Source organism: Plasmodium chabaudi (assembly GCF_900002335.3).
Source record: "Plasmodium chabaudi chabaudi strain AS genome assembly, chromosome: 1".
NCBI lineage: Eukaryota > Apicomplexa > Aconoidasida > Haemosporida > Plasmodiidae > Plasmodium > Plasmodium chabaudi.
Genome location: NC_030101.2, coordinates 304,701 through 322,157, shown reverse-complemented (window position 1 = coordinate 322,157; position 17,457 = coordinate 304,701). Strand labels below are relative to the sequence as shown.

The window sequence follows — 17,457 nt, the reverse complement described above, 5'->3', positions numbered from 1 at the left end:
GTAAAGGGCTGTCGTTTGCCCACCTTATAGGGATAGAGCGTTACGACTCCATTGCGTAGTTGTACAACAGGTAATAAATCTGAGTCGATCGTTGTAATATAAATGTAAAGACTTTTAAGATGTTGTTATTTTCCAAGTAGGTGTTTGCAATTTTTTTCAAATTAATTTTATTAATATGATTAAGGTTAATATTTTCAATATTAATTTTATTTACTTTTTGATTATTTAGCATAGCAAAGGTAAAATAAATAATGCATGTTAATATTTTTTTTAAAACATGTATATCAATTTCTGTATTTTCCAAAAACTTTTTAATATTATCTAATGAGCTTTTTTTATCAGTAAAAATATTATCTTCACAGTTAAATAATTCTGTTGTTATTTCATGTGCATTTTTTTTATATCCACTTTTATCATATAAAAATTTATTTAATAAAGCATGTTTCTTTTTATCTTCATCTGTTGTTTTTTCTTTCCTTGTCAAGTTGGTTAATAGAAAGAAAATGATGTTAGTTAATTTCTTCATTGCCATAGATACACTTTTTAACATATGTTTATTTTCATATTTAATAATATTAATATAATAAAAGGAAGTATTCATAAATACTTTTAAAACTATTTTTATATATTCGTAATATTTTGTTTTATATTGTTGTACATACTCATCATAAATACCTATATCATATTCAATTATATCTAAACATAAATTAATACAATGAAATTTTATTGAATATTTAGGAATGATATTTTGTAATATTCTATGTGTTCTTATATTTTTTCTTCTTGTTTCTCTTGTGTCATAATTAAAGTTATTTTCATCAATATTGTTATCACCTTTAGTATTTAGATAATTATCTCCTCTACTTTCTTTATGGCTATCTATATCGGTTGTCACCAATTCATTTTCATCTCTTAAACTTATGTCATATATAACAAAAATTGATAAAATATTTAATAAATCTTTAACATATTGAAGTATATATGTATGTTCTTTTATTATGTTACAGATATTTAATGAGATCTCATTAAATTCAAAACTTAATCCTTTATCTATATAAAAATAATTATTTTCAATAAACCCACTACTACTAGTGTTTCCTAAAATATTGTTTATATTATTATTATTAAACACATTTTGATCATTATAATTTCCAATTATAAATTGACTATTCTTATTATTATATACAGAATTTATTAATTTAGAAAAATTAGATTTTATTGAATCTGTTCCTCGAATATTTTCATCATCATTATCTTGACTTTCACTATCGTCATCATCACTAAAATCGCTGTTTTCATCACTTTCATATTCAGAATAATTAGTATCATAATTATTTCCATGATAATTTTGTTTTTGTATTGGTACTCCATTGCTCATACTATTCTCATCATTAAATTCGGAGCTAGATATATTTTTCGAACCATCTATTCCTCCTATATTTCCTTTCTTATTAATCATTTCATCTTCCATATATGTCAAGTTTTGTTTTATTTTTTTCGATTTATTTTTTTTTCTTTTATTAATATTTTCAACAATTTGCAACTTTTTTAAACTTAAATAATTTTGATGTATATATAAAAGATAATTTTTATATAACCTTAATAAATAGTATGTACTAGAATATATTATATCTAAATTAACAAGTTTCACATCTGCATGATTTATTAAATTTTCTGTATTTCTTTTGCTAGCATTTGGATCCGTTTCTTTACTCGATCTTACATTTGTTGTAGATGTTTGAGAAAAGTTTAGAGGCCTAGTTGGTGAGTTAGTAGTACTGCTTGATGGTTCTTTTGTAAAGTTACAAGTAGATGCATAACATAAACATTTATATACAAGATTGTGATTGTATGTTGTAAAATTATTTATTTCATGAGCTATTTCATGGGATTTCATAAGATAATTATTAACTATTAAATGATTTGTAAAAATGCTGATATTTTTGGTTATCCATTTTCCTATTAAATTAAATAATTGCAATCCTTTTTTATCAACAACTTTTAAAATGACGGTGATATAGGATATAATTAGCATTGGCAATGGTATATATATATTTTTATTTTCAAGAAAATTTGTAGGGAACGTTAAAAATGATATACTATTGGATAGGTAGTTAAATTTATATTCATATAAATTATTAAATATATTGCTTTTTAAAAATAAACTAAATAAATCTTCGTTTGAAACAAACTCGTTAATATAGGATGTATCACATAATGCACTTAGTAAAAAGCATGTGTGCAATATTTTATTTTCATTTTCATTTTCAGCATTCTTATTAAATATAAATAAGTTTCCTTTTATTAAATTCTTTACATTGTTTTCATCAATTTTTATATCTATTTCATATATACCTATCCTTGTTAATAAAAATATTAATAAATTTATACTAAGCAAGTTCAAATCATTCTTGTTATATAAAAAATTACTACAATATATTTCTTCATATAAATTTAAGCTTCTACTATTTAAATGAATTTTATTTTCAAAATTATTTTTAAAATTTATATTTATAAGTCCAGCATTTTCTCCACTCATATTTACATCTACTTTATTTGTATTTCCAATTTTTGTGGGTTCTGAATCTGCAAAATGAACTTTTTTTTTTTTTTTTTCTTTCATATGCTTCTGTTCTTTATTCATAAAATAGTTTCCTATATCACTATCATCTGAATCTATAAAATTATTCATTGTCATTCTATTTTTGGGCTCTAAAATAGATGCACCGTCAGCTAGATCTTCATTGTTTTTCATCATAAATATCTCTGTATTATAATCTATAAATTTATATATATTATTGTAAAAATAGATTGGAATAGTTGAATTACTATTTGTAAAGAAATTCTTATATGAATCAGTAAATAACGTACTGATAAACTCATTTAAAATATCTTGATCAATCCTTTTAATTAGCGATATAAACATATTTTTATTGTTTTTTGCATTATATTCTTTTTCAGCATAAGTATAACTATAATGATATATATTTAATAATGTATATAAACATTCATATATATATATAATTGTATATTTATTTAAAACTGGATGTTTTTTAGTTATTAAAATTATTAGAAGCTGTAGTAGGTCTCCAAAAAACTCATTGCTTTTTAAAATCAATTTATAATATTCACTATGTATATCATAATATAGTTTATCTTCACCAGCATTTTTTGAACCTACATGATTATTATATCCATTGTTAATAAAAAATCCAGATTTATATAGTTCACCTTTTTGTAAATTTAAAATAGCTTCTATTCCATTACCATGCATAAATGAATCACCATTGTTATATCCCATTCCTGTTTTCTTATCAAAGCTGTTAATTAAATTTGTACTACCATCTTGATTATACGTTTTAGGAATATTTATTATATTATTTTGAAATTCTCTTGTTAATATTTGCTTAGAAAAAACAGAAGACATTTTCAACTTTTTGTTATATTTCAAATGATCAATTTTAAATTCATCGTTATCATATAGATGTGCATCTGATTCTTTTCCAGCTTTCTTAGAACCATTTATTTCATCATAAAATTTTATTTTTTTATTTTGTTTTATTGTATCACCACTTGGGTTGCTATTATTTTTTTCATTGTCTTCTTCCTCTTCCTCTTCATCCGCATTTTGTGAATTTTTAAAATCAAGCATATTCTTTCCCTTAAATAGATTGTGAAAACCTTTATTAATACAAGACAAATATCTAAATGCAAACTTATTATTATGTGATAAAAAGAATATAGTTATAAATAAATAAACAATAAACAGAATTGGAGTAATCTGAATATTAAAATTTATATAATGTGATGATTTTATTAAGCTTGTTACATTTTTTAAATGTCTTTGTATATTATTAACTATATAAAAATAATTTTTTAAATAATATATTTTCTTTTTTATAGTATTATTTTTTATTTTTAAAATTAAATCAACGAGATATGTTATTTTTTCTATATATGTTTTATAAACAAGTAGCCAATTTTTATAATTTATATTTAAATAATTTATACTATTATAAATATATACGTTTTTTTCAAGATGCTCTTTTTGTGTTTCATTAGATGTTTCATCACTTAAATAATAATTATCTAAAAATTTTAATAAGTAAGATTTATTTCCTATGATTTCATTCAAGTCTTCAAAATTAAATCCGTTTTCATTTTCCATATGCATTGGTTTTAATATCTTATTTTTCAGATCATCGACAATATTACAACTCTCACCATTGTTCATATCATTTTCCATATATTTTGGATTACTAAACGTAAAATTGGCATTAGTATCGTTGGCTTTATAACTATTAAGTATTTTACAAAAGTTGACATACACATTTATTATATTTGTATATAACAAATGCACATTCTTTTTATTATATTCATTAATCCCACCTTTCGTGTCAAAACATTTTTCATTTATCTCGTTGGATGCTTTATTATTTTTTATATAATGTATATGCTCTAAATTGGAATAGTTGTAAATTCTTTGAAACTCAAAATCGTAGTTAAATAAGTAGTAGTGATAAATATAATGCTTTAAATAATTATCATTATAATTTTTTACAATATTAATATAATGATTTATAAAGTTCTGAACATTATCAAATGTAAATATTGGATTTAAAAATTCAAATAAATTTTTTCGTTCATTAAAATTATCTTTATTTATTATATGAAATATGCTACAATATTTTTGTGGGCCTGTATTATTATTTTTGTTTGCCGATTCATTAGGTGTATTATTATCAGCTGATTCAAATACTTCTACTGAATTATTATCTTCTTTATCATTTGGGAAACTTAAATTAATAAATTTACCAACATGTTTATCTATGTTATTTAGGATATGATCTAGTATGGGAATAAATATATTTAAAATGTGTAATGATACTTTGAAAAATATAATTTTTTCAGTATCCTTTAATTTATCTATGTTTACATTTTGAGTAATGTAGTAGAATACATTATATTTGTTATACCACATTGTGTTTATTAAATTTATTATATATTCTTTTATTTTTTTATTTTTTGACATCATATATATAATATTTAAACTTTTTATAAAATATATATTCTTTTCAAATGTATTATATTGCTTTAAATTATTGGAATTATTTAAGAATATATTTTTTTTATAATAATCTTTTCTCTTCTTATTTAATAATACAATTTTTGAACTATCATTGCTTATCCCCGATTCCATTTTATATAAACTTTCGTTATTAAAAAAATTATTTTCATTATCAATTTTGTTTGTATAATTTCCTTGAACACTCTCTTCTTCATCCTCATTAATAAGTATATCATCTTCAAAATCGAATCTATTTGATTCTTCATTTGTTAGTAGCCGTTTTTTTTTCTCTTTATCTTGCCCAGGAACATCAACAATGTTATTATTATAGCCTACTTTAATTGTTTCTGATATATGGTCATAGTTTGAAAAATTTACAATTACATTTTTTATCAACGAATTTAAGAAACTATGTTCTTCTAATTCAAGTGATTCATCAATACTTGTAATTATATTTTTTTTATCTACTTGTTTCGAAGGAATAAATGATAAACCTAATAATGACAAGACACAACTTTCAATTAATGAATCTGAATTGTTTAAGAATAAAAATTTTCTTGTAATAATTTCGTAAAAATATAAAATCAATTTTGTAATTGGGATTCTACTATAATTATTTAAAACGCTATTATTTTTATTTAAACCACCTCGTATATCATTATAATCTATATCTACATTTAACAAATGACTTAATTCAATCCATTCGCAATATTCATTATTAATATAAATATATTTTTTTCTTAATTCTATAGATAATTGTTTTTCGATTTCATTTTTTTGTGTTTTTAATATATTATTTATTGGCCCTAATATGTTTTTATATTTCCCATCATTTTCTTTTTGTTCTCGTTCGGCTACTTTTTTAATATATTCTATATATTTCATTTTATCACCTCTACTATCATAAAATATGTTAGGGAATAGCATATTCTCATTAAGCTTATTTAATTTATTATAAAAATCGAATACTTTAATTTCTTCTTCAACAATCTTTTCTACATCATTTTGTTCATCATCTGATTCTGTTTTATTATTGCCTGGAAATTTTAGATCCTTATTTTCACTACCTTGTCCTCTTATTATATTGTTATCATTTTCATTTATTATTATTTTTTTATTTGGTGTTGCAGAAAAATAATCAAAATTGTTTCGCCTCAAATTTGGAGATGCAGAATTATTTTTTTTGATCCCATAATCACTATCTTCATTAATGTCTCTATTTTCTGTTATGTTCGTTTTATATTTATCATTTTCAGATGTAGGACTAACCTTTTCGATATTTAAAAGTTTAGTAAAATAAGAATGTCTTTTAAATGATTTGATGTAAAAATATAATTTTAAATCGCTCATATAAACAAGTTCATTTTCTATAAAGTCATATTTTTCTGTATAAAAATTATTTATTGGTAAGAAATTATAAGAACTACAAAAACCTGTTATATTATAATTAACTGATTTTATTTCATTATAATAATCATTTTTTGAATAATTATCATTTATATTTTCCGATGATAAATTATAAAATGTGAGATTATCATTCTCTTCATCTTTCTCCTTGTTGTCATAAAATATACATATCTTTTTACTTTTTATAGTATCAATTAGGTCACTATCAGATAAATAATCATATACATATTTTGATTTATTTCGTTTTGAATTTTTTAATTTAAAGTTTTTATATTTTAATACCATTTCATTTCTTAAACCATAAGCATCATTTAATCCTGTATGTCCACCATGTTCGAAATTGTCTACTTGTTTATATTCACTATCGCTAGTTTCACTATTGTAACTACTATATGAACTATTTGTACTATCACCGTCCATATATTTTAAATAATTTCCTTCTTCAGCTTCATCAAATAAATAATTTCCATGTTCTTTTGTTTTTAAACCTAAATTTGGATCGTCAGATTTAAATTTATTTTTCTCACCTTGGTAATCCATATCAACATCATCTATTTCATTATTTCCACCATTGTGCTTATTAATGTATGATAACCAATTTGATGTATTTAAAACTTCATTTCCTGACACGGGATTCTTTTTAGATCGTTCATAAAGCTCTCTGCTTTTTCGAGGATTTGCCATAGAATATTTTGTTTTCATATTATTTTTTTTTTTTAAATAATACATTAAAGGAATATCAATAAAATTATTCAAAATGTTTTGCATCTTAATTTCTCTATTTGATATAATATAGGAGTTATTAAATTTTTGTTGATTTAGATTATATATAAATAAATTCTTTAATGCATATTTTAAATAATTAAACGAATCTGCATCTCGTTTTAATATATTGATTGTTGTTTTTGTGTCTCGTATAATAATTTGTAAAATAAAGTATATAATTATTTTATTAATTTCACTACTACGGAAAAAGTTTTTTAATAATAAAATTAGATAAGTCGTACTAGAGTTTATATTAATATTTTTAAATAAAAAATTGTGTACACATATAGGTGTACATAATGATTCTGTAAAATTTATTTCTTTTCCATCTGCACCAGTAGATGCACCAGCTTCTATACCTTCCCTTATCTGTTCATCCCCTCTCGAATTTACATCATTCAAATTTGTAGTAAGCATATTAAAATTGTTATTATTCAATAATGATCCAGATGTAGAATCATTTACATTTGAATTTGTCATATTATTTGCTCCATTATTATTTATAGTATTAAAATTTAAATGAAATTTATTTATTTTTTCATATAATATTTTTTCATTTTTCCATTGGTTGTACATATGTATAAATAAAACATCTCGTTCAAATAGAATCTTTAAAATGCCTAACCCTAATGATTTTATTTTATGAAAAAGTATATTATTATAATTTTCCTTTGAATATGAACAAGTAATATATTCCATTTTTTTTTTATAATAAGCTTCAGGTGTAAGAGTTGTAAATAAATTATGTTCGCCATTTTTTAAATCGTTAAATTGTTCTGACATATCATTTTCATCTTCTGTTCCTATATTTTTTTTATATAATGTTTTTTTTTTATTATATATAGTAATATAATTTGAATCATTCTTATATTTTGATATAATCTTTTCTAAATTTTTATTTTCTTCATGAAGTATATTATCTAAAAATACTATATTAAAAAATGTATTCATGAATCTATTTGATTCTCCTAGTATCTGTTCAAATAAATACATAGTAGGTCTAAAGTCACATAAATAATCATATCTCTCATTCATTACTGCATTTAATTTTTTATTGTTTTTTGTTGATGGTAAAGGACCTTTTAATATTAATTTAAAATACATAAATACTAAAATTATTAATATATACATTTCCTTTTCTTTAAAATTTATATCTGATTTAGATTTCATATATCTTAGTTTTTTTTCCTTTATCAATTGAATTTTTTTTTCTTTTTGTAAATTATATTCGTTTTTTTTTAATTCCATTTTACTTTTATATATTTCTGCATTTAATACATTTGTTTTTATTTTCAATTCTTCATAATATTCTTTTAATTGCGTTATATTTTGAATACCTTCTCTATTTAATATGCTTTGTAAATTATTTTGTTCATTTCCTAGATGCGAATAAATATTTCCTGTATTAAATAAACTTGTATTATTGTTCATAAGATTTTGATTGGTTCCATTTCCAAACAGGTATGAATTACTTCCGCTATTTCCCATCAAGTTGTTTGAGAATCCCATATTATTATTATTACTAAAGAGGGACGATTGTTGATTCATTCCTTGTCCCGTTGATGATAGACCCAATAAATTATTATTAGATCCAGCATTATTTTGTTGAGATCCAAAAGTGTTATTGAATAGAGACGATGATGTAGTTTGTGTCATACTGTTTGTTGCATTTCCAAATGTTGAGGTTTGGGGAGTTGTATTTGATCCAAATAAAGATGTAGATCCAGTTGTTGACGAAAATAAATTACTATTATTTGACATCGTGTTAGATGTACCTAATGGACTCTTATTAAATAGACTAGAACCGCTATTATTTTGGCTAGGATTCAATAAATTATTTGTATTTGTGGTGCTGGAAAATACACTATTATTTGTTAAGGTTGGCCCACTTCTATTTGCTCCAAAAAGAGATGCACTCGTAGATGCACCAAGCGTTGTTCCTAATTGAGTATTTTTAGAACCCATATTATTTAACATTAAATTATTGCTTGTATTCATTCCTGGTCTTGAACCCAAACCAAATCCACTACCTAATCCTAAAGAATTGCCACCTGTATTAGATGTGCCTGCTGTTTGATTGAACATACTTCCAAATGATGAGCTAGCTGGATTCGTTTTGTTAGCTTGCATATTCGACCCAAATATGTTACTACCTCTAGAATCATTCATATTAGAACCAGTATTTCCCACATTTGAACCCCCAAATAATCCTGTTGTGTTTGACTGGTTAGCTGAAAATAAGTTGGAATTATTGGGTCCTGAATTGTTAGAAGAAAACATATTTAATCCAGTTTGTGGTTTAAATAAATTATTGCTAGAAGAATTGGCTGTATTAAATAAAGAAGCATTCGATGGGTCACGGAGTGTATTACTAGATGCACTATTTAATCCTAGTGTTTCTTGAGATGGCGAAACTAATCTTGATGTAGATGCAAACATGGTTCTTTGAGAATCCATAACAGAATGACCTGGGGTGTTTGCTTGAGATGGATTCAAAAGGTTACTAGAGGTGTTAAAATTAGATGTATTAAGAGCTGATCCTCCACTTAATGCATTAGTTTGAGTATTCCCACTATTAAACATGCTTGAGAAATTGGTTCCTTTATTATCTTGTTTAAACAAAGACATGGTATTTGAATTTCCTAAACCTAATGAGGTTGTGCCTAATTGAGATGTAGATGCTCCGATACCAAGATTGCTTGAAAATGGGTTCATAGAATTTGTAGGGATAGATGTAGATAAATTGCCACCCAAATTTGATGAAAAAGCTTTATCAAACATTTTTTGAGAATTTATATAAGGCTCAAAAGTTATATTATTTTGTCTAAGTACTTGTTCAATTTGATATATATTAGATGTGTTAGTATTTACATCATTTTGCATAGTAATAATTTGTGATTCAATATTTTTTGATTTATTAATATAATAATTATATCTCCTTTTAAACATTGAATTTTCTTGCTTGTTCATAAAAATTTCTAATTTAATATTTTCATCTAAAAAGTCTTCTGCCTCATATTTTTGATCCCTTATTTTTTTTAAAATAAAATTATTTATTAAATTATAAAAAATATTCTGAACAATATAGTTAGTTAAAATAATTAGATGCTTACAAACATTTTTATCATCATCTGATATCATTAATTTCTTTTTTAAACATTTCTCATATATATCATTATTTTCACCATCTTCAAAATCATTTGCATTTATTTCGTTACTACTACCTCCAATAGTATTATTATTATTCATTCCTTGTTCTAAATTATTTTTCATATTTTTTGCATTCCTTTTTCGTTCCCTTTCTACACTACTTTTATTTCCAATTAAGTCATTACCTATATTATTTGATCCATCTAAATTTGAAATATTAAATACTCGATCATTACTATCCACATCTTGATCCTGTTCTGCATCTTCACTATTTTGTTCGTTATCAATTTCATCGAAAAAGTCATCAAAATTATAAAAAATATCAAAGAATGCAGAATTCTTTGTCTTACTATTTGAATTTGGATTTGTTGACCTTTTTGATTTCATTTTAAGATCTATCTCTTCAATTTTTTCAATGTTATTAAAGAAGTACCATATTTTTGTTAATGACATATTAAATTTTCTTTTGATTCCAATCATATAAAGTAAGAAATTAACACACTTCATAAATATAATAATAACCTTAAGATTAATATTTGGAACTGATAAATTATTTGTCATTTGATCTACCTTCTTATATTTTGAATTTTCGATAGTTGCTTCTTTATCTAATAAGTCGATTTTTTTTTTTAGGTTATCATTTTGTTCTTTAAACTGTTTTACAACATCTAAAAATATATCAGGAAAGACATTTGTGATAGTACAAAGAACTGATAAAGCAGATGATGAATTTTTTACAAAACTTGAACATAATATTTCAAGAGATAAACATTTTAAATTTAATAAATCTAAAGATGAGTTCCCTTTTGTTTTAACTATTTCATATAACATATCTAACAGATGTAATGTTTTATAATGTTTAACAATTTTATGTTTATCTTGTGATATTTTATTACTATGCATATTTAAATTATGTATAAATACATTTTTAAATTGAGTTGTATTTGTATAATTTTGGGTATCTATCAAAGATATCATATTATTATATTTTTTATTTCGGATTCTAAATGGGTTCTTTTCATCTTCATCTGGAAATAATTTATTCATATTATTATTTTCTTGTAAATGCATATTCGCTATATCAATAGGTCCACCACCTGTTGTATTACCACTAGTACTTTCATATTGCTCTAATAAAATGTAGTCTACTAATAAATTCTTATTTAATGGCATGTAATAACATAATTTATTATTATTAACAGATGATAGGAATAGTAAACATTTTTCTAACATCTTTATACAATTATATGGATAGAATCTTTTTTCAAAAATATTATTTAATAAATATCTTGCATCTATATAACTTCTTGAATCATCTTCTAATTCTCTTTTTAAAATTACTTTAGCTCTGTTCATAATATTTTCATTTAATGAACTTGAATCATCATCTTTAAAAATAGGGGGCTCATATTTTTTATCTTTAAAAAAATTTATTGCTTCTTTATTATCTTCAAAGAATATTTTTATAGCTTCTTTATTATTATAGGATCCATCAAAATTTGTTTTTAATATTTTAAATCGTTTTTCATAAGATAATATTTTATTTACATTATATTCAGTAAGCATTATACTTTTTATATTATCTAGCTGACTCTCTTCTATTTTATTTTTAAAAAACAAATCAATCATATTATATTTATTATATTCATACTTTAATATATTATTTTCTCTTAACAGATTTTCTGCTACTTTATTGTCTGCCAATAAATAATTTATACAATTTTTTTCTTCAAGTAGATTTTCTAAAAAATTGGACATCGAACCTTGAAGTGCCAATGCGTTAGGATCTAAATTATTTTGCAACCCTCCTACATCTGACATTGGATTTATTTGAACTCCAAATAATGATGTCACTCCTTTGAAATCTAAAAATAGTTTGAGTTTATTATTACTTTGTTCTATGTCTTGTAATATTTTATTTGCATCTCTAGCAGATGCTGTATAATCATTTTCATAAGAAAGTAATTTATTATATGCATCTAAATTAGATGCATAATTTTTAAAAATTTTTTTATCATTTATATGTTTTTCAACAAGATAATTCTCTTTTATCAAATTTCTTAAATAAGCATTATTCTTTTCAAGATATTCCATAACATTATTATTTTTTAAAATCTCTTTAAGATAATTATTTTGTTCAAATAATTTTTCTAACAGATTTAACTTAAAATAATTTATGTATGTAAAATATGCATTAGAGCAATAATCATCATCATCATCATATCTGTAATCATTTCCATCTTCATATTCTTCATCACCATTTCCATTTTTTCCATTTGCATCTTTATAAGGTGAAAATAAACTTGCATTATTATTTGAACCCGTTGTTACATTCTGAGTATTTGAAATATTTGCACCTCTTCCAAATACATTTCTATATAAATCTCTACTATTTTTTCCACTAATTTGACCACTATTAGATGCATCTATATTTATAGAATCAATGAACCCATTATTTGTTATATCATTAGATGTTTCATCATCTATTATATTAAAATTGTTATTTAAAACAAGTCCTGATTTTGTATTTCCACGTGTTTTCTCATATATATGTTGTTTATTTGTGATTTTAGAAAACTCATTGAATTTGCCATTCAATGCACAAGTAAATTGATTAAATAATTTTTTAATTAAATTAAAAATATTTAAATTAGCTGTTAAAGGTGTTTTAAAACACATAACAACATTTTCAATAATTTTTAAATCATATATATTATTACATAAAACAGATGCAAAATCTAAAATTTGAACAAATATATCTGAATAAAAGTCAATACATATTTTCATTTTTTCTTCTGCTATCAATTTTAAACTTCTATATTTCATTATTATCATTCGTCTTTCTTCATTTATATTATAATATTTTTTTTCTTTTAATTGCGAATATTTGTCATGATCATTTTTTAAACCTCTATTAGAACCACCTCTATTTCCACTATTATCCACTTCATGAATCTGTTCTAAATTATGATGATAGAATGTATCATCAATTTCTGAAAATTCCATAATTCTTGAATGATATCTATTTATTATATTTTTTAAGATGCATACATATTTTGTAATTAAACGTGGATAATTTGTGCATAATATTTTTAAAAATATTAATATATCAATTATACATTCACCTTTTTTCTTATATATATATATTATATTGTTGTGGACACTACGATACGAATTTTGATGCATATAAAGATCTGATGGATTCTGAATAGTTCTATTTAACAACGAATCTGATCCCATTCTATGTTGGGTTATGTTTCGAGGAATGCCATCAAAATTTGGCCGAATTACCATATCATCTTGAATATAACTTGCTTTATTAATACTTGAACTCGTAAGTGGATCCTTAGATATATTTACATCTTTATTATCTATTTTTTTTTTACGTCTTAAATTAAAATCACGTTTTATATGACTATCTATAAATGTATTCCATAAATCTGTTGTTCTTCCATTTTTTATAAATGATGATAAAAAAATACTGTGAAATAAATGGAAAATTAAATTTCCTATTAAGGTATAACTTGAAATTTTTTTTAAAATAAAATTGTATAAAAGTTTAAATATATTATCATCAAATATGGATGAAAATATATCTTCTTTACTATTAATAAATAAACCTATAACAAATTTTAACATTAAAATGTTTGAATCAGATGTAGAAGAAGATCCAGTGATTCCATTGTTAGATGCATCTTGAATATTTTTATCATTCCAAAATTCTTCAACAGGTTTTTCTTCAATCTTATTATATTTTTTTTTTTTTTTGGCGTCACTGATTTTACTAAAAAATGAATAGTAATATGATATATTTTCAGTGATATAACTTTCACTAATCATATAATTATTTTTCATTCCCATTAGATGCTTATAATCCTTTTCTGTACTCATACAATTATATTTCCATATTATTGGTGTATGAAAATTATCAAAATCTATTTGTTTTTTTTTCAATTCTAAAAGATCATTTATATTTTCTTTACCCGATGATTGTGCACCAATATTCGTACCATCTGGAGATGCTGAATTATTTATTTTTATATTTTTTCTTTTTTCATAAACATATCTATCTATATTTGGATGTAAGCATAATATTAATAATAAACTTATCTGTGTTGATAATGTAAGGCTAGACTTCTCAAAATTGTTTAAACTACAATTACAACTATACCAATACCCAGTACAATCTAAACATTTATTAAATATATTATTTTTCATTCCATATTTATTTTGAGCGTTTATCGTATTTCCACTAGTTCGACCTCCAAGATTATTCATTTCAGAATGAAAAGTAGATGAATTTATCTGATTGTTTGACAACATATTACTACCCAATTTATTTAATGAATTTACATCTAACGGATTTTGGGTTCTTTGATTTATGTTTGCCAAATTTTCGTTAGAACCCGTTACAACTATATTCGGTACATTACTTACATTTCCAATACCAGTTGAAGTATTTACATTTTGTCCTTGTGTGCTTGTAACTCCAGATGCTAATGGCTGATTTATCTTTGGTAAACCAGTAGATGCTTCAAAATTAAGAGACTTAGAAACAGAAGGGTTTAATCCATTCTCAGCAAAATCATCAAGCTTGTTCAAAGCTGAATCTGATATATTTATATCTAACTTATAATAATCATCCGCTTGTGAAATAAGTTTATTATTTTTAATATTTCTTATATATTTAATAATTTTTTTATTTTTTTTTTGAGACTCTAAAAATAAAAGATTGTCTAACTCCTTAACATAATAATCTGTTGATATAAAATCAAAATATTTTGTTGAAACCAAATGGTTTATTGATTTAAAAATTGCTGATATATTATTTATATTTGCATGAAATTTAGAAAAATATAAAAACAATAAATCGAGCAAATTAAATAATATATTTATTTTATGTGTTTTATAATTAAATACATATTCAGTTTTATCACATATTCCATCAAATTTTATTAAAAATTTAATTATTTTATCAATTTCTAAAAATAAATTTTCAACAAAATCATTCTCTGTTAAGTTAACTAATATATAATAGGAAAACTTATCTCCATCTATTTTTTTATTATTAATATTTTTTTTTTTTTTTTTTTTAGAAATATTTAAGCTAGCCAAAGAATTATTAGTTAATGAACTATTATCACTAGATGATTTTACTTCTTCATTTTTTTTTAATTCACTATCTGTATAATTATCTTCCTTTTCACTAAAATATTCATGCTTCATTGATTTTTTATCACCATCTAATGTTATTCCAATCTTTTCATTTCTATTTATATATCTCAAAATTTCTAAAAATATCATAATAATTAAGTTTTCCTTTTCAATACATTCTTTTAATACTTCATTGATATATATGGTTTTACTTATTTCTGTGTGTATATTATTTTTTTCAATTTTTTTGTAAACCTCATTAAATAAGTCACATACATAATACACATCCCTATTTATTATTAACGAGCATTTTATTATATCTTCCATAAGACTTAATAGGTTAGGATATTTTGTTCCCAAATAATTCTTTAAATCAATTTTATTTATATTATTATCTTCTTCATAATTTAAGAAATAAAAAGGATTTGAAAATAATTCAATATTTGTATCAAAAAATGTTACTAGCTCATCTTGAAGTTTTGTTACTTCGTTTAAGGGATTCTTATTTTTTAAAAAACATTTATTTTTTCTTTCTTCTTCATTAATGGAATATTCATAATAAATTTTAAGTTTGTGATATACTTCATAATAAAATGATGTGTTATGTTCATCATTTTTTTTTTTGTTACTATCCTTTCCTCTTGATTCTTCAACTTTTCCTCCTCCCCCTATTTTACTATTTCCTTCAGGAATATTCATATTTTTCATGAGATTATTCATAAACCTCCAAGTGGAAATAATTCACTGATTAACATCCACGTCTCTACATATATAATGCATATGTTATTTTATCAAAATTATTTATATAAAAAAAAATTCTGTAACTACATATTTCTATTTGTACAATATTTTTAAGGGCATACTCTTGTTTTCATCTTAAGTTTTGGAAAATACTATGGAACCATATAAAGCTGTTAATCTGATGAAATGTGATTGCTACACAATTATTTATTTACAAAATAAACTTACTATTTAAGCAATATATGACTAAAACAAGTTCATACATATGTATGTGTGCAAAGAGAGTTAAACAAAATATATATATTATACCCAATTTATGATGACAGGGAAATAAAAAAATGGTGCTATGATTGTTTTTCACTTATTACTTATGACTTTAAACAAAAAGAAAAAATTATATGCAGATATTTACATTCATACAGTTACAGAGCAAATAATATATATGAATACATTATTTGCTTGTTTGTTTTTTTACAAAAATGCTTTTCGCTAACTGTCAATATAATGCATATGCAACCATCTGACATTTAAACTAGCCTTTTTGTAAGCAAAAAAGTAATAAGTATAAATTTTATATGAATGAAAATATACGGAAATATGTAAAATTCATATATAAGTATTCATACTATTCATTTAATAAATACATACTATACTTATATAATACTTATACGTATTTCCCTTTATAAAATAAATGGCCAAAATGAATAATAAATGTATTTTTAAAAGCCATTAATATTCTGTTCTGTGAAAAAAATATAGATACAAAATTAAATAATCCATATAAGCATATATAATTAAATAAATTACATAAATAGAAAAAATATATAAATATATATAATTACTAAATGATGAATATATACATAAGTATTTTTTTTATGTATTATTCTTATATCCTTATTTTTTTTTTTTACCTCCACGTGAAGCTTTTTAATTAATATGCATATATAATGAATACATACATAATAATAATTTCTGCATATGGATTTTTTTTTATTTCATTTTTCTTTTCATTGCGTAGAACGAACTTATTTTTCTTTATTAAAAATTATAAGATACTTTATATATAATAATTTTTATAAATATTATTCTTTTTCATAAAAATTTATATTACATATTATATGAGTATTTACATTCTTATCATATTTTACAACTTCCTTTCACGGATATATATA

At 22.5% G+C, this 17,457-nt stretch overlaps 1 protein-coding gene across 1 annotated transcript; it reads right to left on the bottom strand.

Annotated features, from left to right (window-relative positions):
- Nucleotides 1–40: 40 nt before the first annotated feature.
- On the bottom strand, nt 41–16,264 carry PCHAS_0108200 (nucleoporin NUP637, putative; the record flags this gene model as incomplete). The annotated part of the gene is made up of 1 exon (XM_016797940.1): nt 41–16,264. One exon carries the CDS (start codon nt 16,262–16,264, stop codon nt 41–43), a length of 16,224 nt encoding a protein of 5,407 aa, XP_016653000.1.
- Nucleotides 16,265–17,457: the final 1,193 nt, after the last annotated feature.